Consider the following 26,132-nt stretch of genomic DNA (forward strand, 5'->3'; position numbering starts at 1 on the left):
TCCATCTGATTTGCATTTTGGTTAACACTCTAATTGCCTCTCATTAAATACCTTGTCACTTTGATTAATTGGCACGATACAGAAATGTAAAACAGCAGAGCGTTACAATGCATAGTGAACAGTGTCTGATTGGGAAAGACGAAGAAGCCAAGCGTAATATGCAAAACAGAGGTGAAATCTCACTAACTCCTCATTCACTTTTAAAGTTGAGTCAGGATTTTTCTATTCCTGAAGTGAATCTGTGAAACTCTGAAGAAAATGGCACTTTTCTTTTTTAAAGTATCGTGAGGTTAAAATTTCACATGTATTCAATGAGATACTGATGAACTCTCCTCACACCTCAAAATGTGTCTCTCCTGCCTCAAATAGATCCCATGATAGGATAACAGCAGCCATTTACCCCACAGAGTAATCCTACTCATCTTGAAATTGGCTATAATTGTAGTGAATTATATATTTTAGCCACTCTCAGCCACATCTTACACAAAGCTATTGGATTCTTTATATCCTATGAAATGACAGGTGCTGTAATTGTACAGTAAATGAGAGGTAATATCAGAGTTGGGGTTTTTTTCACTTTCTGACTTCAGAGCACAATTTAAAAGTCATAAGGAAACTAAACTTCACTTATGTCTACCATTTGAAAAAGCAGTATGTTCCAGCAATCTTCCAAAACCCTGACAAACAAAAGTTCTGTAAGAAAGTTAGCAACTTGCTTACAATGGGAGAGCTACCGTTTCACTTGCCTCCTTCCTTGAGGAGAGTCAGGGAAACACAAACTCTTCCCAAATTATTTGAATTGAATGAAATTTGGATAAAAGTCCAACTAAAAGTAAACACAGAAGTAAGACCCCTGGATTAGCAACTGACTGTAGCTAACTGCACAGGGGAACTACTTGCTAACCCAACTAGCTGCCTTAATTTTCCTCTAAATCCTTAATTGCCCAAATAGTTTAGAGCTATTATATAATGTTGAACTTGAGCTGATGGTATAGTGGAATGTTTCGGAAAGGCACAGAATGTAAACAAGGAATGGGAAAAAACGATTTATTTCAACCCTGTCCATTCTGTTTTGCTATAAAGCCCACACATGCATCAACAGCATCATGGCATTCTCATCCTGCACAAGGGTCAATGTGATTCAGTTGACCGAGCATGGCCCACCAGTTGCATGGCCTGCCACTCAAATGTATGAAACCATCATCTTCTTTGCCTCCGCTGCACTAGGTGATATTGCATGTCAGAGACTTTTATTATTGAAATGAGACATTTATGACAGTCAGCCTTCGCCACATGAGAGCGGCCTCCTGAACCGTCTCAATGCAGCTGAAGGAGGAAGAGAAATGAGATTTGACAGATTATCGGAGCAAGCCACCTGCGCTTCCTCACAATATGCCAATTTCAATGTAAAAACAATCTTACTTTAGTTTACAAAAACCATGATCTGGGAAATTAATGGAAGAAAGCCTGCTGATGGTGTTGAGCGCTGTTTCTCCTCAGAGGCAGACGAGGTGGGTGTTGAATAGGCATGGGGTCTCTCGGCAGCTTATTGTTTTGTGATCCATTGTAAACCTATTCAGTCTGTTTGTATTATGTTGACTGAATAGGGGCAGTATCTCAAACGCATTGTAGAGCTGTTTTAAGTCTGTGGGGAGCTGATGTAATGTTTAAATTGTGTGTATAAGCGTGTGTGTGTGTGTGTGTGTGTGTGTGTGTCTGCATCCATTTGCTCACTATGACACCATATCTGTTAGATTTAGCTCTGACGTTGAGTGGTTTCCATCACAATCTTATCACTGTGCAGCAAACACACTTATTCTCATGCGCACACACACACACACACACACACACACACACACACACACACACACACACACACACACACACACACAAACAAACAAACTCTTATCTGTGGGCTTTCGTTATCGCTCCTGTTTGTATTCAAAAGTGGAAACAGCATTTAGCCATCTTAGTGGCCATCTGATTCAACCCTGTGACACATTTAAAGGTTGACATGAGCTTTCTCTTGAGCATATTGAAAGCCTCCGGCCCATCACTGATTGGCTTTTACTGTGTTACTTTCAACCCTGTCTCACATGTAGCCAACCAGCCATTTCCACACTATAGTCTGCTAGTAACCCATCATAGTCAATGATGTATGTAATTGGTGTATCACAGTCATTTTGCCCTACAAAGCCTAAACGCACCTATTTGGTAACACTGAATCTGCCATGTAAAGATTATGCCAAACAATAGAATTATAGCATGTAGTAAAAGATTTATAGTCACTACAAAGCTTAACATCTCTGGCTCCAATAACCAATGAGCTAAAGCAAGAAAGCAATATGAAGTTCAAGCTTTATAACTGGTGAGATAGCCAAGACTAGCCTTGGCTAGAAATGAAGTTTCCTGTTTTTGCCATTTTTGAGGAATCCAACATTTTAGTACATCAGTTTGTTATACCACTTAAATTAGGAAGTAGGTAAATCCAAAACATTATCAAGAGATATAAAGTAAGACCGGTTAACTAGTACGGCTAAACACTTGTTTAAGTAAGTATGTTAGCAGTAACTACCATCTAAGCTTTGGAGATAGCTTTTGATTCAGAATTGGCAAGTAGGCTTTCACATACAAGGCATTTGCTTTGGTGTTTGGTATGTACATTTGGTATATTAAGAGAACATGAAAATAAAAGCAAGTACTGCAAAACTTAGAATTAGAATAGAAAAAAAAAAATGTTTTAAACTGAAAACGCTGAAGAGTTTTAGAAGTAGTTGTTTTGTGCAGAGATGTGAAAAATACTGTCCAGGGAATGTGCAAAAGATCAAATTTGAAAATCTAAATAGAATATGTGCAATATACAGTATGTGCGTTAATGTAGCCTAACTCATTGAGACATATGTGAAGACGTTAATGTAATGAGACGGTCTATTAATTAGGTCCTAAGATATGTGACATTTGCCTAACTAGCCTTCTAACCATTTTTACATAGCTTTACTGTTTCTTTGTAAGGTCTGTTTATTTAGACCTTACCTTGCACGGCAGCTGGATTTCACGAGATCAAACGAGAATTGTTCGATCAAGAGATCACACGAAAATCCATCTTGTCAGGATTCAAGTAATATGTCTCAGAGGTTTGGACTAATCGGCATCTTGTGAAGAGCTACTGGCAGCTACGGGCATGGCAATACATTCATGGCGTGGTTTAGGTTTAAGTTAGCCCGTGATAGACGGATGGTTCATCCAATTACCTGCCAAGTATTTTTTGAAAGTGCCTGCCCTTTTCCGCACAGTTTTCAATGATTGCTTCTCAGATGGTTTTGTTTAACAAATCATCAGTATGGATAGATAAAAAAAAAGACAAAGAACATGCAATAAGTGTCTCAAGGAGTAATAACAAGCATACAGAGGACCGATAACAAGCAAATGACATTTCAAGGAAAGGCTGAAGATCGATGACACACACTGCGCTCACTGAACACACACACAATACATACAGTATGTTCTGCCCTCCCAAACTGTAGCACACCACTTTGAACCTTGACCTTTTGAAGGAAGAGGGTTTGGACAGATAAGAAGCTTTGGTTTAGGGCTACTGGGAACCATTTTTATTGGCAATGGTAACCTTTAACTTGAAAGGTATATGAAGGCTGCGCTAGAATGTTGGTTCATTACAGCTGTCCCAGCAGACTCCTGTGAACTCTGCTATTTTTAGTGTTCTCATGGAGCTTTCATGGGTTATATCAAATGATGTAATGACTTGATATTGTCTCTCAGTCAGCTTGGTCACAGAAGCGCAGTTGAGTAATGAGAAAGGGAACTTGTAATCAGAATGGAATTACTGTTTGATATTGATGGAATCCGCACACCTACACGTCTCAGTACAGATATCGTACTTGCATGTAGCTTCCATGCCCACTCACACACATACAGATAGAGAGGAAGATCCCATACTACAATTCTAAACCATTTTTCCCAATCCACATCTCAATTGTCTCAAAGCTTTAAAACCCTTCTCCAACTTGTATGTGCCTCTTTATCTCCTCATTTGTGGTTAATTGTCCTTAATGCTTTCTAAATTCAGTATATATGATGTACAACATGTGTGTTGCGCACAAACAAACACACACACACATAAAACCTGCATGTTCTGAGCCATTATCCCCAGTCTTTGTCACATCTGCTGGCTATTAATCAGCCGCCAGTTAGCTCATCAACAGGCAGATTGAATAGAGGAGCAACAGCAGGTAAACACACTGGCAGGTGTACCCGCACAATCCCTTCCTGTTTTCCAGAGCATTCGATCTGATTGGAGATTAATGTGTCCATCTGGACCTCATTACAGCTCAGAAAGGTTGTGTAACTTTCTCAATACTATCTATGTCATGGACATCGGTTTAACCAGGATGATAAAAGGCAATTAATGTGTGTGGAGGAGAACTTTTATGTGGCAAATACTCAAGAAAGGTCACAGGTTGGAAGCAGACATATGTTAATTGCCATCATAGCTGCATATGGCAGTGGGATGTGGACTGATGGGCACTTAATACCCTTGGAACATTTGGTATATTTGTTAACCATGCAAGGTGTAACAGGGCTACCCCACAAAAAAAAGAAAACGATAATCCTGTCAACATGATGCCCAATTTGCTGCTACTAAGCTCTTCCACCAGGCTAAAATATATATGAAACACTTCAGATTGTAGCTCTTCATATTCCTAATTGACAAACACTCTGACACTCTTAGACATCTGAAATCAATGTGAATAATCAATTTCTGGATGTAACAGGCTGAAAATGAACTTCACACCGTTGGCATACGGAGGTTAAACCTACCTGATTACACTTAAATGCATGGTGTGTGTGCTTTCACATTGACAGCTGTCAGTATGACATCTCTTCTTCACTGATTCCCATGTGGCACAACCTTTTCTGGTCTCGCAAATTAAGTAGGCCCTGCTTGCTAAAACTGCCGTTTCCCCAACTCCCCACTTTGCTTCTCATTTGCTTAAATCAGTATTATGACTTGTATACTAGTGTGGGCTTAGTGGTAGGAATGCATTGTAAATAATCCATTTGAGTTAGATTTGGAAAAAATATTGTTGTAATACAGAATGAGACACAATGAGCTCATTAAAGAGTTTTTCTCCTTCAGTAAATGCTGCAATCTATTACATTATACAGTGTCTGAACATTTGGCAGGAGCCAAAAGGTTAGAGAAGCGCATCTGTAAGTAGCTGGTCAGCAGTTAAAATGTCTGAATCTGCTGAGAAAGTGTACCATGTAGGTAAAAACAAGGAGAATATGCAATGTGCTCCCTCCATCAAGAATTACTACCAGAGTGCCCTTTATAAAAGCACTTAACTTGTACTTGCTCTCCTGGAAGCTTTTCAGCACCTAACTGTGGAGACGTGGAAAAGTACTGCGAGGCTCCCAGGTGTGAATGTGAAACAGGTTGTTGCTGAAAAGAGCACGCCTGTCTGTCAGATCATTCTTGGATAAATGAACGGTTTAAAAAAAAGGCACTGTGATCTTTAATATATGTGAAAGATCTACTTTCACTTTCTAGAGTAGTATCCTCTTTCACATATATTGTAATTATTGTCACTGACAAAGGAATTCAGACATTGGAACAGAATATGGTTTGTAGGAGGTCAGGGTGTCCTAATAATTTGGTATCCTCATCCCCCAGGTGAACGGGCGCAACTTCTCCAAGGTCGACCATGATGAGGCAGTGGTGGAGGCCATCAGGCGAGACCCCATCGTTGTCCAGGTTCTCCGGCGAACACCTACAAGTGCAACGGCCGCTCCTACACATAACCACAGCTGGACGCCAGAGGACGTGTGTGTGGTGGATGTTTGCACGCAAACGGACATCACCTTCGAGCACATCATGGCACTGGCGAAGCTTCGGCCTACCACTCCGCCCGTCCCTGACATCTGTCCCTTTCTTTTGTCCGACAGGTGAGGGCAAACACTTACTGTACAGAAGTAGCCAAGGCGAGAAGTTTTCCATCTACGGAAAGAAAGCTGAATGTTAATAGTGCGCAGTGAGATGACATGGGCAGGTCGACAATTATTACCCCATATTGTGTTAAGTAGAACCAGGGGAAAAAAAGTTCCATCCCAGATGAAGCTGAAGATTCCCCGAGGCTTCTCCGTTGTTCTCTTTCATTTCATGGTAGTAATTAAGCAGTTGTATCATAGTGTGGAAACCCCCAGCATAGCTAAGTACTTTGTCCCTGTGATATCATTATGCGGAGCCAAACCCGCATGCAATTATTGCTTCTGTGTGCTACATTCATTTTCTTTAATGGGAGCTTTTGCTGGTCGATTAAAAGCCAATGGGCTGATAGAGCGGGCATTCTGCCGCTACCTCCATTCTGTGGCTATTTATAGGGCTTTTCCGAGCAGTTGATGAAATCAATTTGTCCTATAAAACTACAAATCTGCCAGATTGGGTCAATGATTATGGAGAGGCAGTTATCACGGTGACAATTTACAGAGGTCATGGCTTTTATAGGGCCATTGGGTTGATGTTTACGTTGCTTGTTCAGAGTTTTGTTGCAAAAAAAGAGAACTACTTTTATTTAAGGAGTCTGCTGTGTTGCATGATAAAGATCAGGATACTTTATGTGCACTGTTCTTGTTTATTTTTCTCAAAGAAGCCATTTAAAACCAGCAACTAATTTAACTGGATGTGAACATCATTCTCACACTTGTCTTATTTCAAATGAGTGATAACCACAAAGACACTTTAATTATCTTTAACATAACTATTTCTTCTTCTTCTTCTTCTTCTTCTTCTTCTTCTTCTTCTTCTTCTTCTTCTTCTTCTTCTTCTTCTTCTTCTTCTTTCTCTCTCTAGTTGTCATTCCATCCACACCATGGAGCATGAGTTTTATGAATGTCCAGAGTACCTGTCCAATATCCCAGCAGAGGTGGAGAGGACTGAAGAGTATGAGTATGAGGTACGGTTTTGCATCTTTCTGCTGTAGCGAGCATACTTTAAAGTAATTATACTGTATTGAGACAGTTACGTGTTTTTTGCCTTTCAGTCAATCTGTCCACATCTTTGGACCAGAACAAGATTACTTGATCGGTATAAATCATTATGGTCCACAGAGGTTAAGTCTGTCATCTCTCTACTGTTGGTTATCCAATGAAGGCACACAATGCCCAAAAAATAATTAAAAAAATGCTAAAAGCAATAAAAACATAAAAGGGCAAATTACTATGGGAATTTATCATTCCAAATTTAGGCTCCCAGAGGATGAACAGTTTTGGACAATTCATTATCCTTCCTCTGGTGCTTTATTTTACCATCATTAGATGGATGCTGGAAATGATGTCTTCATTATGCTGGTGACTTGATAGTGATATGCAGAGTATACAGTTCTCTAATAAAGAATCAAAAAAGTGATAATGCTGTATCAGGATGCACACAGCACAACACTTGCAATAGACATGTGTATTTGGCTATTTGAAGCTTCAGATTCTCTAAATTAAATAAATTAAAGCTATTCCAACTACGTAGATTGAATGCAGTTGGACATAAAGCCACTCTTTTCGTATACAATCCCAAGAGTTAATCCAAATATAGCCCTGATGTGAAATGCTCAAGTCCCACAATAATACAAGAAAATTGGCTGCCCCTTGTGAAAGCTGCATCTATGCTTTAGATTGTTCTGCGTAGCATAGCAAAGACCTTGGGTTTAAGATTGAAGGCCATTCTTTATATAATCGTTCCAAAAGAAATTCCCTCTCGGAAAGGCCTCTCTGTTGAATTGTGTGTTTCATTCACAGGCTTTTAGTTTCCCTTTCATCATGCACACTCTTTCAGAAATACTTTTTTCAGACAGTCATTTTAAGTTGAACAGAAATTGTCAATGTTATGTGGTAAAAAGCAAGACCTCACAGTTTGTTCCGGTGAATGTTATAGAATATTAAGACCTTGCACTGATTAATCAATTACAATATGTTCAGTTTTAGCTGCCATCAATGGTATGTATTTAATGAGACTTATCTACTGTATTTATAGACTTCAGTCTGGCTTATGGTAGACAGGACTCGAAATACTAACTACTAACCAACTAAACCTCAGTTTTGAATAGGAGGCTTTTACATTCCTGGTTTGGAATGGCACAATTTGTGCTTTTTTACGATACTAAATACAATAAAGCAACATTTCTTTTATCATTACCATGTGTTAAAACTTCTGTCCATATTGCCCCTAATTACACACATATTGAAGATGAGACATCGTTTCAGGATTAATGTTTTATACACCATGACAATGCTAACATGCTGATGTTTAGAAGGTATCGTTAAGCCAGTTCATCACCTTACTTAAGCATGTAAGCACGCCAACATTTGCTAACGGCCATACAGCCTGTACTGACAAGTGTCCCAATTGTCACAGATGCATCATGCCATTCAGATTGTGGACTTGGAGGTCATGTTCGGTGACAGTGATGGGTGGCATTTGCTACTGTCAATGGTCCTCCCTGGTTTAATAGGCACTTCCTGGTTCAGTAAACTGCATTGTGGGTCATTAGGATTCCTCTGCTGCCAGCTGTGAACCCCACCCCCCCCCCCCCCCCCCCCTCGCCAGGCGTACACACTCCAAATCAGCCGTCCACTTACCTCTTTCCATCCATGTGTATCTAACTGAAACATGAATGGCTTTCCTCTTGGATGGAACAGAATAGGGCTGCCATTCCTACGAACATTACTTCTGACAGGTAGCTTCACTTCAAACTGATTGTACACATGGGTACTCCTGCTGTCATAATACTACACTGCTACTCCTGCCGAGTAGCAGACAGGATGTAGAGGATGTAGAAAAAGACTTTCAAAGCGAACAGTTTCATATCTTTGATTGTGAGTTCACAGTGGAATAGCAAGCCATTGCCCTTCTAATATCCAGAATTGCTATAAAATGCTGCCGTTGATATCTGAGTTAATCCTTTTCTCGACAGTTGCAACCTCTTTTGGATATGTATATCTACTTCCCAGGGAAAGTAATGTTGAATAATGGCAGATTATTCGTCAATGGATGCTAATCATAAAAGGCCGTTTTTTTATAATCCTCTCAAACAAAAACAATATTTGCTAGCAAGGAGTAGTACAAGAATAAAAAGTATTTTTGAGCTTTGTCAGAATGTGTTAAATCATTATATCATTAGAAATCATAAATGAAGAATGGTGAACACCAGGCCAAGATATCTAGTCTTTTACTATCTAGTATGGGCCAAGGACCAAAAACGCTTGATCTTACAATTACCATGATGCAACTAGGTACTATCTTTAACACTGCCTGATAAATGCCTTCATCTTTCAAAATCCACACCCGCACTTCACAGCACAGGTTTATGTTTAAAAATCAATACTCTTTAACCCTATCCAAGATAAGCTTGATGACATCATTGGGGTTATTTTGTCACACTTCAAAGAGCTACCACCCTGCCAACATTAAATGGTATGTGTTGAGGTTCTCTTAAACTTCTACCAAATTGGTTTGCATAGACCAAGTAGCACCGAAGCAGATGAACAACAGTATCAATGGGAAACCTCTCATTTGAAAGCGATACAAATGGCAGCGGAAAAGATCCTCTGTTATGTGGAAACAATAAGCCAATGAACATTAGGCAGTTATTTATTTTTTTATGAAACATTAAGTAACAGTTAAGTGCATATAAGTCTGCAATGTTACAAACCGATGTTTAATGTGACAAGACAGCACACCACCTATTGTTACATGTCTTCATTTCTTATTTATGTTAATAACATGTGGTAAATGTGATCCCTCCAATTTAAATTGGGAAACCACATACTGTAAATTGAGAAGATAAATTCCATCAAATTTAAACTCCACAGTGCCACAAATTATGATCCAATCATCACTGATAGACTCAGTTTCAGCACCCACGGTCCACGCATCTTCACCAGTGGACTTCACACTACGATAACTGACTCCAACAATTCAGCGTACAAACCAATGTGCACTGACATAAAGGCGCTGTCTGATCTCACTGTATGTAGCTGTTATTTCACTGTCAGGGCTTGTACAAATCAGCCAATGTGCTAAACTGGTGAGAAGTGTGGGTAGTCAAGACCAGTGCATGGTGTAACAATATTATAAACTCCTAACACACCCCAACCTTTGAAGGTCAGTGCTGTCTGCAAAGGGGGTTAAATGCCACAGAAATTAATTACTTCCCCTGTCAATCTTTGCTATCGTTGTTTCCCATGACAGAAAATGGTTGGGCCTTAATTCATGCCCCCAATTCTCATCCCCCTTTTTACCCCACTCCCCTCCTTTCACAACTTCACAGCGCTGAAATGAATTTGGCAGCATGGGGTTAATAAATATTAACCCTCGAGTTATCTTTATATGATTACCTTTATACACTAGCAGAGATCAAAAAGAGGCAGTACCGAGTCAGGCTAAATTTAGAGTCATTTCCTGTGGGAAGGGAAAAGACCAGCCAATGAAATATCATCATCACTAAAGCCATCAATGACCTGCCCCTTTATACCACCACATGCTGGGATCAGTTTGATACTGACAGGCTTTCATTTCATTGATGTACAAGACACATGGTGGGGCTTTGTTTATCTTTCAGCTGTGTCCTGTGTGTGTGTGTGTGTGTGTGTGTGTGTGTGTGTGTGTGTGTGTGTGTGTGTGTGTGTGTGTGTGTGTGTGTGTGTGTGTGTGTGTGTGTGTGTGTGTGTGTTTATTGTGCTGTGAGTCTGTGCAGACCAAGAATCCAAGGGACTAAACCAGTTCAGACCTGAAAGCTTCCTCAGCCTGTGTGTGTATGTCCTGCTCAATCGACTAGACACCTTTTTCTCTGGCAATCTGATTTAAAGCTATTTTAGCTAAAGACTAGCTAGTAACAAGCTATCCTCATTCCTGACTGGTGCACCACTCAAAGGGCAGCATTGAGAACAGATTTGTCCCGCTTTCTATGGAACAACAATCCAGAAAGTTTGGGAATATTTTGGTACACATTTCATGCCTCATCTGATCTGTGTCCTTTGCTCTTCGTTTCCATGCATATACTGGAAACACACTGAGCTATAAAATAGGTCTCCTTTGTAGTGTGCATCTTGTTTCCACATTACAACTTAAAGCTCATGAACACACCGAAGTCTGAAGTACGACGACCCAACTCTAGAGACGGGAAGATCCGAAGAGCACGTGAATGCACCATTGGCCTTGTCAAAGGTCTGCGCTATCCGAGTGCCATTGTAGTTAGGAATGTATCTGCTAAACGTTCACCTCAATGTACATAGGTATTTAGTTTTTCCTCCATATCTAGCGAACAAATACATCTTGATTAATGCTTGAATGATTTGTTCTATTTGGTGGTTAGGCATGCAGTTGTTATGGTTAAGGTTTGGAGATGCAACAGTCCTCATTAGTGCATAACTATGAGCGTGTGTGTGTGTGTGTGTGTGTGTGTGTGTGTGTGTGTGTGTGTGTGTGTGTGTGTGTGTGTGTGTGTGTGTGTATGTGTGTGTGTGTGTGTGTGTAAAAGATTGCCTCCATATTCTACATAGAGCAATCACACTACTTATGTCTGCAGAACAACAAAACACTGTGGAGTGATTAGTAACGGTGATGTAGAGCGTAAAAATTAAGTTGGACCTCATCTCCCATGGGTGATATTGTCTCAGCTGCTCTGTAAAACAGATGAATAAACTCCATGTTTGAAAGTATATGATTTTGGAATCCATGAGATCTGCTGGGAAAAATGTGGGCTCATAACAGGTGAACGATTGGAAAATATTTGTGGTTTAAAACATCCATGACTTGTTTGTAAAAACAGGAAGTGGAGCTGTTCAGGCAGAATAGCCAAGAGAAGCTTGGCTTGACGCTGTGCTACAGGACTGACGATGAGGAGGACACCGGCATCTATGTCAGCCAGGTAGGGACAGATGTTCACGTTATTTGCACTTCCTAGACTGACACTTATGGGTAAAAAATATAGTCACCACACTTAACTGCTTGGTTTTTAATGCTTTTTAACGATTTAATGATAATATTTTTTTTTTCGATCACACAATTACCTACCTCCATGATGAGGTCTGATAGAGATAGGGCTGCATGTTCGTTAAATCAAACTCAGGGTCCCATTATCAGTTTCCTTTGGAGCAGGAAGTTATTAAAAGACGGCATGAAATCCCATTTGAATTCCCATCTTTACTTCCTGAAGCAGGGAGCAAATCGAAGTGAATGAGGGAGGAAGGAGAGAAAAGTGTTTGCCAGTCAAATATCAACTCTGAATGAGCCACGCATGGCCAAAGAGGAAGTCAAGTTTGAAATGTGATTCCCGTCCTGCCGTTCTCATTCCTCCTCATTCTTCCTCCTTTGACTTGTTTTAATTGAAGGGTTTAATTAGCTTAGAACGACAACCTTCTCCACAAAGTATGTTACATGCCACATTTACTGTACCCTCTGAATACCAAACACACTACACTAAAGAGGGGATCTATTACAGAGATTCTTTTTTAAATTCTAATGATTTGCAGCAAAGAAAAAAACACCCTCTTGCTCAATTGGGGATAAGACAAAATGACAATTGAATGAATGATGGAATTATGAGGGCTTTAAGCACTACAAACTGAATTAGATTTTTTTTTTTATTTGACTGCAGGTGCAGTTTCAATCCCATTACGAACAAAAAATGCAAACATGTGAGCAGTAAGAGCTGCTATGGGGATAATAATGCTGCCATAATGATATAAATGGCAGAATTACAGCATATTTAGCTCCTTCAGTCTTTATTTAATTACATATATATACATCTCTGAACTCTGCCAGCTATTTCTTTGGTTTTCACCTGCTCTTCATGAACAAGACAAATAATCGGAATGTTAATACAAAACTTGCTGAACCTCAACAGATTGTGAAAGCAGTTTCCCACCAACAGACAGCATCTATTTTTGTATGTTTGATAAAAGGATAGAAATGCTAATTTCCCTCATTAAAATGCATTTATGGATAGCATCGGTGTGACTTTGGGAAGTGCGTGAGTCTTCTCTTCATTTCCACTAAGGTTTTTCTTTTCCCACATGTAGCTCTCTCTCTTGATCTTCAATGCAAGAACAACAAAGTTTATGAAATGGCTATTGAGGGCTTCCACTGGGATGCATTTTTGAAAAATATGAGATGCTTATTCATTCAGCTAAAAAAGATCATATCGGTGCCATAAATACTTGCAACTATTATTGTTTTTAGTTGGGGTTTTTTCATGTATAACTCACATGCTCTTTTGTATAATGTCAAGGACTTACATGTACCTCAGTCAGTGTCAGTCGCTAAACTCAGGATGAAGCAAAAATACATCAGCACCAATAACTGTACCATATGAAAAATACGAGGTTGTCAGCGAGAAAATAAGCATCTTCTCTTTATGAAAAAAACATTTCCTGACAGCAGAGATGAGACAGTAGTGGTGAGAGAGCGGTACATCACTGGTGGGTTTGTTGGAGAAAACAGATACACAATGACTGGCTGTCAGCATTGATTTTCAAACACTTTTGTGCAGGTGGAGCCAAACAGCTTAGCAGCAAGAGATGGACGCATCAAGGAAGGAGATCGTATTCTACAGGTGCTTATTTTCATCAAATTGACCAAAGTACATTCACACCAGGGTATATTATGAACTCATATGTATAGGTTTAACCCTCAATATTTTTCACAACTCTGGCAGGATGTTATCATTGATATCAGCTTTGTATTTACAAAAAACCTGTTTCCTTTTTTCTGTGTTGAACAAACCCGCTAGGTAGATCCTCCAAGGCAGTCTTTTTAGAGCATAGCTAAGTAGCTGGTGTCTCCAGTCTGGGCAAGTGTATGTATATTTAATCACCTCGTTTTAGCAGGGAAATTAAAGCTCTTAGTCGCAGTTACACCAGGCACTACATCATCTCTAACACTCTTCTCTGTCTCAGTCTTACTCTGTCTCATGCTGCGAAAACACCTAGTAGTTTTCTCCAAACACGTACAGATAAAATATTGAAACCTTATATACAAACAATTGTTCTACTTTGGATTGTATCTGTATCCAGTCTACAACAGATGTACAATAGTTTCAATGCCCATTGTTTCCCACTGGAATACAGGATTACCAAAGTGTATCAATTAGTGGCACCAGGTGTGTGTAGCCAAGGTGAACTGGCCCTCGTTAAGGCTTAGCCATGTGTTTTTGTTTGTAAGAGAGGGAAATATGCAGTGATAAACCTTTTTGAAAGGGAGCCTGTACATTGCTTCGGAGCATACCAACTAGGGGTGGGCAGAATTACCTAAAATATATATCACAGTATTTTCTTTGTGTTTTGCTTTGACAGTATCATAGTCAGGCATTACAAAATGAAAAGGCATACTCCACTCAAAACATGATTCTACTATTGGGTATGTAGGGGAACACATCTTAAGAAATAAAACATATTAAACAAAACAGTCTTTATTGGTTCCAAATAGGAACGAAAATGAGGAAGGCATACATGTGTTTTGGGAGAAGTTGAGTTGTATAGTAAAATCCATGTCGTGGCACAAGGTGACACTGGTGACGGTGAAAAAACCGGTATACTGCCCACTCCTGGTGCCACGCCATTGTCCCGAAACCCCAATAGTCTGAAAAATGTCTCATTGGATCAAAAGCCCATTTTTTCAACAGCCCGTTCCCCTGAAAACAAACATCCATTGTTCCATTGTTAGTTTATATAAATTAGATTTTCCGAGATATTGATCTCTTATTATTGAAATGTGAGCATGATGGATGAAAAAACAAAATGCTAAAATATAGTTTGACGGAAATATACTGCATGTCCGCTCAGTAAATAACCCCTTAACTTGCTTGCTTGCTGTTTGATCAACAGTGTACCAACATTAGCTCTTCTCCATATTCATTGTACATAGCACTCGCTGATTACCTCCATTCTCTCACTGTAGTGTTTCTTTGTCCCAGTATTGTGAATGATTGTGGGGAGCAGGGCCTGCTGTACTGCTGGCCCTATTATCTTCTTCTGACAGCCCCATTACTCTAGTGAGGAAAAGATGAACGCTACCTGTCAGAGAACAGTTAATTGTGTGTCTGGGTGTGTGTTGAGAGCAGACTCTCATGAGGTTGGACTACACACTCGCAATTGACTCCCCTTCCCGAGCATGCAGCCTACCCATGCCTTTTTTACGGATTGCATGGAGTGGAGGGAGTGATGGGAGAAAGGAGGAAAGACAGATGATGAGATTCAAGAAAGAAAGGTGTGAAAATAGACTAATTAAGGAAGAAAATGGGCAGAAAGAAGAAAGAAAAAGGTGTCAGTATGTGATTACTAAAGGTGTGTCTTGCAAGAATAGGAACAATGGTTAGCTGTATTACACTCATCTTTTCATTCATGTCAGTTAAATGATACATTTACAGGTCCTTCTTGGGTGTGTGGTTGGTACTTTCTACAAGTTCACTCCTCTTAACATGACCATTTACACTTGTCTTTGACGTACAGATAAATGGCTGTGAAGTGCAAGACAGAGAGAAAGCTGTTGCCTTGTTATCAAGTGAAGAAGCAAGGAGCATCATACTACTGGTGACAAGACCAGAACTCCAGGTAAACACTCACACATCTACACAGGCTCCAATGCCCTATCTTGAAAACCTGTGTCATGTCAAAAAGCTGCCTGTTAAAAGCCTTTTGCTTTCCTTCAAACTGTCAGCGTGATTGTCTGGAGTTCCTACTCTGACAAGATGTTGTGATTTCAGTTGGAGGAAGAGGTATGGCTGGATGACGATCAACAGGAGCTCGTGGAGGAACTGAAGATAGAGATCCTGGAGGAGAGGAGGACGCAGAAGGAACGTAACTTTGACAGGGGAGATGAGGTGAGAGAGTAAACTGGAGAAATGCATCAAAACAGGAGACAAAAATGTCTAATAAAAGAGGCAGAGGGGTGTCTGGGAAAGTGGGAAGAAAGGTTACAGGGTAGGAAAGAGGGAGAGGCTAATTGAAAGAAAGGCAGAAAAGAAAGGATAGGGAGAGCACATGATGTGATGTATGGAACCTTGAACATTGTTATCGGACAATTCTATACAACCCTGGATAACATTCAATGACAATCTTTTTAAATATTTGAAGAAATAGATCATGGCTATGGCAAATAGGTTTAAGATAAGGTTATGGTAAGGAAACCAAAGCACCTGGGTATGAAACGATCATGGTTACCAAATCATGAATTGTAACAAACATAAGATGGTCTTGCAAGCGAACAACATTGCCATTGAGGAGGACTAACTATTTTTATCTTTATTCATACACAAGCATCTAGCTGAAGAAGAGATGACAACAGACACAGCTACCTGTTCCTCCAACAATCAAGACAAAGACAGTGGGTTTGGACGCAGTACAGACAGTCCAGAGCATCAACCACTTCTGGCTGGACTCCACAGGCGAACCCCAGCCCATTGTCTGAGGGAGCGATGGCGGGCCGAGCATCCACACACAAGACGAGGGACTGTAGTGCCACAGGACACCCAGGGTCCGAGGACATTGTCCAAAGGCCAAGGCCAGGAAGGGGTAGCCAGTAATCGCAATGGTGGAGGCGCGATCCTAGGTTTAGAGAATCGCTTTCAGCAACTCCTGGAACTTAAGTGTCAAATTCGGAATGGAGACGAGTGTGGGGTGTACTCCATTCGACACAGTATAGAGTGTAGTCTCACAGAGCAAGGAGTGGACGGAGATGGCGAAGATGGCATTAGAGGAGGGAATGGAGTGGAGCAGGAGTTGAGGATGCTAAATGAGGAACTGTGCAGCATAGAGCTCGAGTGCCAGAGTATCATGCAAGCGCATCAGCTCCGCCAGAATCAGCTAAACCCCTCCCAACCGGCATCGTGCTCACCAGGACGGAGCCCTAAAGACGGACACAAGAGGCACGGCAGGTTGGCCGACATCCATGAATACCCAGAGCGGTCGGACAACGACAGGATCCGAGAGAAGGACAGCTCCAGTGCCTACAACACGGCAGAGAGTGCAAGGTCGACACCGCTAGGTATGGAGAGATCGCCTGATCATTCTCTGCAGAGGCGCATCGACTTCACCAACCAGAAAAACCTCAGAATGGCTTCCTCCTGTCCCATTGCTATTCCAAAGCCGCAGGATACACCCAGTTGTAGCAGACCAGCAGACCCAGGCTCTGTTATCTCCAGCAGCCCAGACCAGAGCAACCCTTCCCGGTCCGAGTCGGACCCTGCCCTGCCTGCAGACGATGAGAGGTGTGAAAAGAAATGGAGGAGCAGAGATTCCAGGAGGGGGCTTCCCTATGGTGCCTATCAGACAACCCCTTATCAAGGCCAGGGAGGATCCAGGCAACTGCAGGTAGGTGTAATCAAGAGGAGTGTCAACCTCATTCTGATATGCCTTTGAGTGAGGCACCTCTGAAGATAATTCTGTGGTAACAATGTTCTTTATCTTACAGAGCTACATGCAGCTGCTACAACAGCACTCATCCCTGGAGTATTCCCAGAGCCAGCTGAGTCTGCTCAGTGTCTGTCGAGATCCCGTGCACCGTAGCGGACGCCCTGGGGAACCCCGTCTAGAGTGGAAGGTCAAAGTTCGGGCTGATGGCACGCGCTATGTGGCCCGGAGGCCTGCTCGTGACCGCATCCTGAGGGAGCGGGCACTAAGGATAAGAGAGGAGAGGAGCGGAGGTATGACTACAGATGACGATGCTATGAGCGAGATGAAGATGGGCCGCTACTGGAGCAAAGAGGAGAGGAAGCAACACTTGGCGCGGGCCAGGGAGCAAAGAAAGAGGAGGGAGTTCATGCAAAAGAGTCGCCTCGATTGTCTAAAGGAGGGCCCAGCCAGTGGAGCTGAGGGCAGGAAGGAGATCAATATTTTGGAGCTCAGTCAAAAAAAGATGATGAAGAAACGAAACAAAAAGATCCTAGATAACTGGATGACCATCCAAGAGCTGATGAGCCATGGGGCCAGAGTCCCAGAGGGTTCAAAAGTACATAGCGCCTTCCTATCTGTCACAACTGTCTAGCGGACACACAGTAATGCATATTTCTAAGTACTGAACAGTTTCAGATCAGGTAGCCTGCATTTCAGGAACTACTGATTTATGGAAATAGTGTCCGTTTGTGAAATTCAATTAGAAAAGTCATTGCTGAGGACTTCTGTAGCATTCCTATGGCAACTTTGTAACTATCACTTTACGAATGTTTGAATAGTTCTTTAACTCTATCATCACAAGACCTCAGCCATTCAAAACCTTTCACTGTTTCTACACTGGCATTTTGCTAATGGACTTGCTTCTGAAAGCAAATTATTTTCGTAGCATATTGGTTCAAACTGATTCACTGAAAAGTGCAGAACCAACACAATAACTTCATGTACACTACTGTATGTATTGTCATTCCATACTCCATATTCTTGTGTTTCATTGCATATGAAGCGACTTCACGTGCCTCGTTCAAAGTGGCATTTTTTATAATGGGGAAATTACAATATTTTTCACACTTTGTAAGCTCAGTAACTTTTTGTAAGGAATTTTTTACACTGAATGTCAATGTACCCTTAAACATTTTATTGTTATTTCTTATTTATGTTTGTATCACTTAACCATCATGGTCAGAGTTGACACTATTTGATTGTACTGTAGCCTGCATTGTATGCCAGACCAACACAAAGAGAAATTAGAAACTCTGTGAATTCCCTTAACTCATCTCATAAAACACTATTTTCATTGTGTTGATAATGTCAGTTGAGTCAGAGTTGTCTGAAAAATCTAAAGCACTGAAGATGTATGCTGTTTCAAAAGCTCATATTGTTCATGAGCTGTTTTACCTCACCTCACAGTCAAAACTTTGAAGAGGTTGAATACCCGGTTAATTTAATCGCTGACTTAAATTGCCCTTGAGTCAACCCTAAACCCTTACTATGAACCATAAATGTGTGAATTATGTTTAAAATGTTAAATAGATTCATATTTATATTGTTTACTGTTATTTCTATTTATTGTAAATTAATTTTTATGGTCCGTCTGATAAATGTTTCACATTAAGTGAAAGGGAAGTCAAGAAAATGTATCATATTGCAGCCTTTCAATTCAAACCTGCTGCTTTTCACTGTAAAGTTCATTGAAGAGGCCTTGAGTTCAGTATTTGTTGGTGATATTTGTAATAAAACAATAATGATAAAAAGAAAGATTAAGAAAAAAATCTATTCTTTTAACATTCTTCTTGTGTCACCACTTTGCCCTGGACTAAAATAATGTTCCCTTACAACAAAACCGCATGGTCAATTACGTTTCGAGGGAAAAGGTCCTTGATGACGTTTGTTTTTGATGTATCACAACAAGTCAAACCATGATCTAAAACCAGACATAACCAAATAGTTTTGTTGTGTTTTTGTTTTGTTTTGTTTCAATTTACAACAGTAACCACAAAACTTCATCTAGAATGCAGTGTAGATGTATGGGAATGTAATTTTGTAGGAGACAGGATTGGAAATGTGGTGCTAAAACTTTTGGTGATTCCTTGACTTTTCATTAGGTCAAACTTTTAATTTGTCCCGAATTTGTCCAAGCTTTGGAGACTGATCAAATACCTGCGAAACTAATGAAATTCCTATCAGCCTCAGCTGTAACTTTGTACTAATTAGCAAACGTTATCATGCTAACACGCTGAACTAACACGGTGAACATGGTAAACGTTGCACCTGCTAAACATCAGTAGACGTCCTCCATACTTTGAGCTTATTCAGTGCCAAGGACCCTCCATAAGTAACACACATTTTCTGTTGAAATACAAAAACAGCCATATCATGTTTCTGCTATTCTCTCCTCTGCTTAGTGTCCGACACACTGAGCTCCGAAGTGTGCAGTGGTTCACTTTTAATGGAGCACAGTCAGCATGAATTATTCATGCTGTGGCTAGCAGTTTACATGTTAGGATTTGAGAGGCACAAAAGTAACACTTGCATCTCTATGGCCTGCTCTATAATAAAAATGTGCTCTTTCTGAAGAAAATGTATTGTCTCCTGCAGAGAACAACACATTTGATCCTGTGTGCTTGTGTGGGTGGTGTCAGGCGAGGAACACATGAAAGAGGCAGCCATGTTATTTATCTAAGATACGCAATGCAGGAACACCTACCTAAGTGCGGCCACTGATCAATACTGTGCAATAAGCTACGCTCTAAAAAAAACGGAGCCTATTTGTGAGTGATTAGAATATAGATAGATAAAGAAAATGATTGCTAATTGAACACATGGGACAATTAAAACGGGAACTGAAATGAATGCCGCACCTGGAAAACTACCCCACCTGCCTTCAGGCTGTACCAAACTGAGCCTCCTGATCTCCATATTCCCACTCACAGGAAGTCATAAAGCATTTTTGATGTCTTGTGGCTTGATAGCACACATAGTAATTTACCCTGTCGCTACAGTTTACAGTATTCATGTATTCACACTAGGATGACTGACTGACAGTGTGTGTTGGGGGTGGGATACGGGTGCAGAGAGGCGGTGTGTGTGTGTGTGTGTGTGTGTGTGTGTGGGGGGGGGGGGGGGGGGGTGCATGTCCATTTAGCGATAGGAGGCGGCATCAAAGCTAAACTATACTCCTATTTCAAAGCATTAAGGAGACGGCGGTGAAGTCTCCTCATCCCCTGTCAATCTGCTGTGTCTGTCCACAGCTCACTGAACTGAAGAATTAATGAGCGACATCAGACTGGCATCCCCATCGCCAGGGCTGTTATGCATAATATTAAATCAGGTAAGCACCGCACCCACGTTTCTCACAGTTAACCATCTCCCTGTATAATATCCAACCGGCTGTATCTGAATGACAGAAGTGGCACAAGAACTGAGAAAAAAATGTGTAGCAGTCAATCTAGTATTATAAATGATTAATCCCAATGTGCATAGCAAAGATAATTGAATGTTAAAATGTTACAGTGGTATGGTGCAGTGGCCTATGTTGAAATAGGCTTGCATTTCCATACATGTATAAAGCCAAAATACAAAGCTTAATGCTAAGGCATGGAGGCTTAGGTTGCGTGCACGCTTCACCCATCAAGACATGATATGAAAAAGAGAATAATACCTTAACTCTTGTGAAAATACGCTTGTTCAAAAGAACCTTGGCTTTGCTTCAAAGTTTCATAACTATGACTGTGAGTACAGAAAACCTAGTCTTATCTCTCAAAAAAGAAAAATCTATACTTTAGATGATAAAGCATTATACATGAAATGATGTGTTGATACCCGCTGGTTAGATGCAGTCACTGATGCCTGATTATCTGAGTAGAGCAAAATAGATTGGTGCAAAGGCACAGCATAAGGAGGTCTGATCATAAATTGAAATCTCACATTCAGAAGATGATTTTTAAAGGGATTGTTTTTGTTTTATTTCCAAGAAAAGTCCTGTCTTGCCAAGAGTTAGGTGAGAAGATTGATACCCTTCTTGCTATAAAAGTCCATTAAATATTAAGCTACGACCAGCAGCCCGCTAGGTTTGCTTAGCACAGGGTAGCCTAAAGGTAACAACAATTGCCAACACAACAGCACATCTAAAGGTCACTATTTAACACCATATATCTATCGATACAAAAACTGAAGCGTAAAGGTTGTTTTTAAGATAAGCTAACCTCCTGCTGCTGTAGCTTTGTATAAATGGACAGATATGAGATGGTGGTATCAATAATCTCACCTCCGCAGGAGAACAAATAAGTGTATTTCCCGAAATGTCAAAATAGTCCTTAAATGGATGTGACATTCATAGGTTTTTTTGAGGATAATTTGAAGAAAAACAAACCAGCACCTTCAGACAAGAACAAAACAAACAACATGAGTGCAAAACTGAGAAAAGAGCAAATATAGTAGTAAGCACCGTGTACAAAGAACGGGTTCAGACCAGGTAACATCTATTGATTTTGTGTGAAGGTGCTGTAACAGCATGACGAAGATATCTTGGGGGATTGTGTTCATTCAGTAAAAATCAAGAGTTATGAAAGAGTTAGGTTTGTTAGAAACTTTACAGCTGTTCAAATCTAGAGCTATCCCCACAACGAGATGTCGCCCCAAAACACGTAAACACGAATATGTGAAATCCATATATCCTGACTCCTTTTTAAACCAGTCTTCTCATCTATATCTGTCTCATTCAAATTCCAACAGCTGAGCGGCCTCGTGCTGCAGCGTAGCGCAGATGAAAAAGTGTGGTTTCCTGGCTCTCTTTAATCTGACGTCATCTTTGAAGCAGCTGCGAACGAGCGGGACTAGAACAAAGTCAGGTGTTCTTTACTGAGACACCGGTTTAGACGACGTGACATCTTGGGTGTGTGTGTTTGGGTGTTGACTGTGTGTGTGTGTGTGTGTGTGTGTGTGTGTGTCTGTGCATGTGAGTGTGTGTGTGTGTGTGTGTGTGTGTGTGTGTTCTTGAGCATAATTAATGCCATTATAAAGAAAAACACTCTTTTTTGCTTGTCTATGGCTTATTTGATGAATCATTTTAACTTGGCTTGGTTCCTAAATTGTTTCTCACTTTGTCAATAACTATCCTGATTATTATTAGCGTCTTGGTCATACAGACTTACCTTGACTTACCATTTGCTATAAGCTCTGCTCCCACTTAGACTGTTTCTACGCTTTCCAAGCTTTCTATTCTAGCTAGGGTGCTTAAGCAGTTTACAATGATAATGATGGGAGATTTATCACTTTAAATTGTGATTAAGTTTGAAACAGTGGGTTATGGATTTCACATAGAGTCTAACAAAGGCAGGGTTCTCATTTCTAGCCAATCCTGTCGATTTTTTATAGGGTTATTGCTTTTATTTTTGCTTTAGGTAACTTAGATAAGGATTTGAATCTCTACACCTCAGTGCTGAATGAGTGATGGTCCCTCCTACCTCAGCAGCGACCACTGAGGGTCTGAGCATAGCTATTAACCCCCTATAGCTCCAGTGAAGTTGGTGGTAAACAGAGTAAGGCTGTGGTTATAATGGCTTGCTCCCAGGTATAGGTAGTGTGCAAACACGTGACAAAACTGTGTTACGTATGCGTGCAATGCCATTTTGGATGAAAAACAAATCAACAATGGCGTCTAAAGCGAACAACAATACAACTCCGACTTCTTCAAAGTATTTTGACTCTCTGGAGTCCTCTGCAAAGGCAAGATTCAGATGAAAAGTCCAAATTTGCGGCCGTGACCCGTACACGCTAAAGCCGTCTACGTCTACGCTAAAGATTATATTGAGGATTTAGATTCATTACCGCCGATTGAATATCCGGATATTGAGAACTACCTTGTGCTACAAACGTCGTGGGCAACCAATGCACAAATGAAGGCATACAAGAGCTTAGATGCTTGATGCTTATAATGTCTTTGTTTCTGGCTGGGTTGGTAGTCTTCTTACCAAACCAGTGAAATATGACAGGGTGCTCGTCCATGCCCGTGTAAATCACTCTCAAAGAGCTCCAGATACACCGCTCAAGCCGTGGTTTGTGAGTGAGAAGAACAGCGATGTTATCCTCGCACACAGTGATTTTATGGCTGGATTAAATGAAGCATGTTCTCACATTGGTGCTTTGCTTTTCGCAAGTGAAGTAGGCGCAAGAAAAAGCAAAACAAAAACATGCACAGAAGAAAAGAGCAAATGGCTGCCATCACATGTAAAGAAAGTGCCTTATTTACCAGTCAGCGATATGGAGAAGTAAGGTTTTACAGTGTTCGGGTATAACATAAGCACAAATGTTTAACATAAACATTGAAAACATAGCTTTAGCATGAGCTCTTACCAGATATAAAGTGGACACCACACACACACACGGGTGAATTGTGCTTTTTCTTCTGTTAAATCCTTACGAGTTATGTTGCTAAACCACAGCATACGGCGTTTGGTAGACAGCAATTCATCCCTCTTTTGTGGATCGTTGGTTTTGATTATTTTAGGAAATCTAAAGAACCGTTTCTCTAGGTCACGAGTAGCATTATGACCACAATTATACACTGCGCACACGATTGGCATTTTCTTTCAATCTTAGATGTTTAAATACAAAGAAAATTACGAAGCGTTGCAGCAACTCACACGTGAACGGACGCCGTCTTGGTTGTGTATATCATCCAACATGTCAGACTTACGGGTTGGGAAATAAGCGTGACGTCACATGCACACGATCTATAAATGTGTTTTACTACAATGCAGAAAGACAACATGCATGCTCAGCAAAGAAGGGGAAAGAAAACAATAGGCGATGCAAACTGTGTTGCACGTATTGTTAAATGAACCTGCAGATATAGATTTGATCAGTCAGTTTTAGTTTGTCATACCAACTATAACCACGTCTGTCATATATTTATATGCAGCACAATCAAAACTTGTGTCTTATTACGGAATAAATGAGTGATTCGGGCAGGGTAATGACTGATAATTTTCCATTCATTAAACCTCTATTCATGGCCTCAATTATGCGCTAATGACTCAGATTCAATTAACTAAATGGATATTTTTCACTGTCTTTTCCCCATGAAGGACAACTAACAGTACTGCTGTGGAACTTCAGTCTGTTTCAAACGCACATTTCACCATTATTTATTTTTGTCTTCGCTGGTACAGCTGAATTAATCTTTTCGCTGCATTGATTTATTGTCATGTTTCTTTCAAGGCTTTGCACACAAAGCCTGTACTTTCTAAATATTGGGTTCTTTGCATAATACAAATCAACCTCTTGGAACTCGCTTACTCACTCGGGTGATATGAATTACATAAAACAGGAAGCATCCCATTCAGAAAAGACAATACTTACGACATATGCATGTATATGTGTTGCTCATCTGGAATCGAACCTGTGACCTTTTAAAACCACCCCATTTCCACCGAATGTGTCATGATCATGATTTTTGTATATCCTGTTTTATTTTGAAGTGTTCACTCCCCCTTTTGTCATGTCTAGTTGTACTTCCTGTCTGTGTGTTTTCTCCATGTGATTGTTGATTTGTTCCTCCTGTGTCCGTTCACCTTGCCCTTGTGTTTTAGCCTCTCTCCCCAGCTGTGTCTCGTTCCCCTCGTTAGTGTCTGTGTGTATATATCTCTGTCTTTCCCAGTGCTTCCTTGTCAGATCGTCATCCATGTGTCACCCTTGTTTGTTGATGGTTCCTCGTGCCGCCTCATGCTCTCCGTGTCATCCTGGTTTGTCTTTTCAGTTTACTTTTTACCTTTTGTATTTTTGTTATTTTGTAAGCTTTTTGAATAAAGCCCTCTTTTTGTTAACTTCCTCGTCTGCCGTCTTGCATTTGAGTCCTCCCCTTTTGCCCACTGTGACAGAATGTTGTTCAAAGACCAACAGAGAGACCACAGACCAGAGCAATGTAAAGAGCTGCTATTATATAAGGAAAACTCTTGCAGAACTGTATCAGCAACAGTAAAGATGGCTCAACTTGTGCTAAATTGGCGATATAAAATATTCAGAGGGCCAGTCCCAATGCAGATTTAACACTTGAGATAATTGGAATGGAATACATGCAGAAGAGGGTGGGATGGCAGGTGAACAAAGGGGCTGCAAGTGTTCCTCTGTGGGGCGGCGGAGGGAGAGAAACTGTATATAAATGACTGTGTTTTGGAGAATGTAGCGCTTGATTCCTGTGTGTACAATCTGAAAGAAACGCTTTAATAACTGAAAAAGTGTTTACATTTTAATACGTGATCAAAATAAAAGATGCCTAAATTTGAATTGAAACCTTTTATTTAAGCAGAAAGGTCCCGTTGAGATACAGTGTATCAGGGTCTGTCAAGATGGGCAGCAAATAAAAATGTGGAATATCCACAATGAAAAACATGCCAGCATACAGGAATCCGAAACTAAAAGAATCCAGAATCATTTAAACGAAATACTTTTGGAACCACATTATGCTATATATTACAAGACTGGAAGACTTGAAAGTTATTTTCAAGGTTTTCCATCTCAGCAGTGACAATAGCGTCTGACACCTGGATTATCCTGAGAGACAAAGACATTCTGTGTCGGTCTCTCCTGTGTGGTGAAGGCTTTGATTAGCCAGCGGTGTGCTCAACTATTGATCTGGCCGACTGCTCCTTATCTTTCTCCGTTATTACCGGTTTACT

The 26,132-nt window shown here is 40.6% G+C and overlaps 1 protein-coding gene across 1 annotated transcript in view; it reads left to right on the top strand.

Annotated features, from left to right (window-relative positions):
- pdzrn4 (PDZ domain containing ring finger 4) overlaps positions 1 to 19,275 on the top strand; it is a 34,673-nt gene extending 15,398 nt beyond the window's left edge. Inside the window, exons 2-9 of the mRNA XM_029462062.1 lie at positions 5,693 to 5,964; positions 6,869 to 6,971; positions 11,838 to 11,936; positions 13,560 to 13,622; positions 15,517 to 15,618; positions 15,771 to 15,887; positions 16,324 to 17,376; positions 17,477 to 19,275. Coding sequence (XP_029317922.1) covers positions 5,693 to 5,964; positions 6,869 to 6,971; positions 11,838 to 11,936; positions 13,560 to 13,622; positions 15,517 to 15,618; positions 15,771 to 15,887; positions 16,324 to 17,376; positions 17,477 to 18,049 — 2,382 coding nt within the window. The 3' untranslated portion in view covers positions 18,050 to 19,275. The remainder of the gene's footprint in view (positions 1 to 5,692; positions 5,965 to 6,868; positions 6,972 to 11,837; positions 11,937 to 13,559; positions 13,623 to 15,516; positions 15,619 to 15,770; positions 15,888 to 16,323; positions 17,377 to 17,476) is intronic.
- Positions 19,276 to 26,132: the final 6,857 nt, after the last annotated feature.

This window comes from Cottoperca gobio, chromosome 23, assembly GCF_900634415.1.
Source record: "Cottoperca gobio chromosome 23, fCotGob3.1, whole genome shotgun sequence".
Taxonomy (NCBI): Eukaryota; Metazoa; Chordata; class Actinopteri; order Perciformes; family Bovichtidae; genus Cottoperca; species Cottoperca gobio.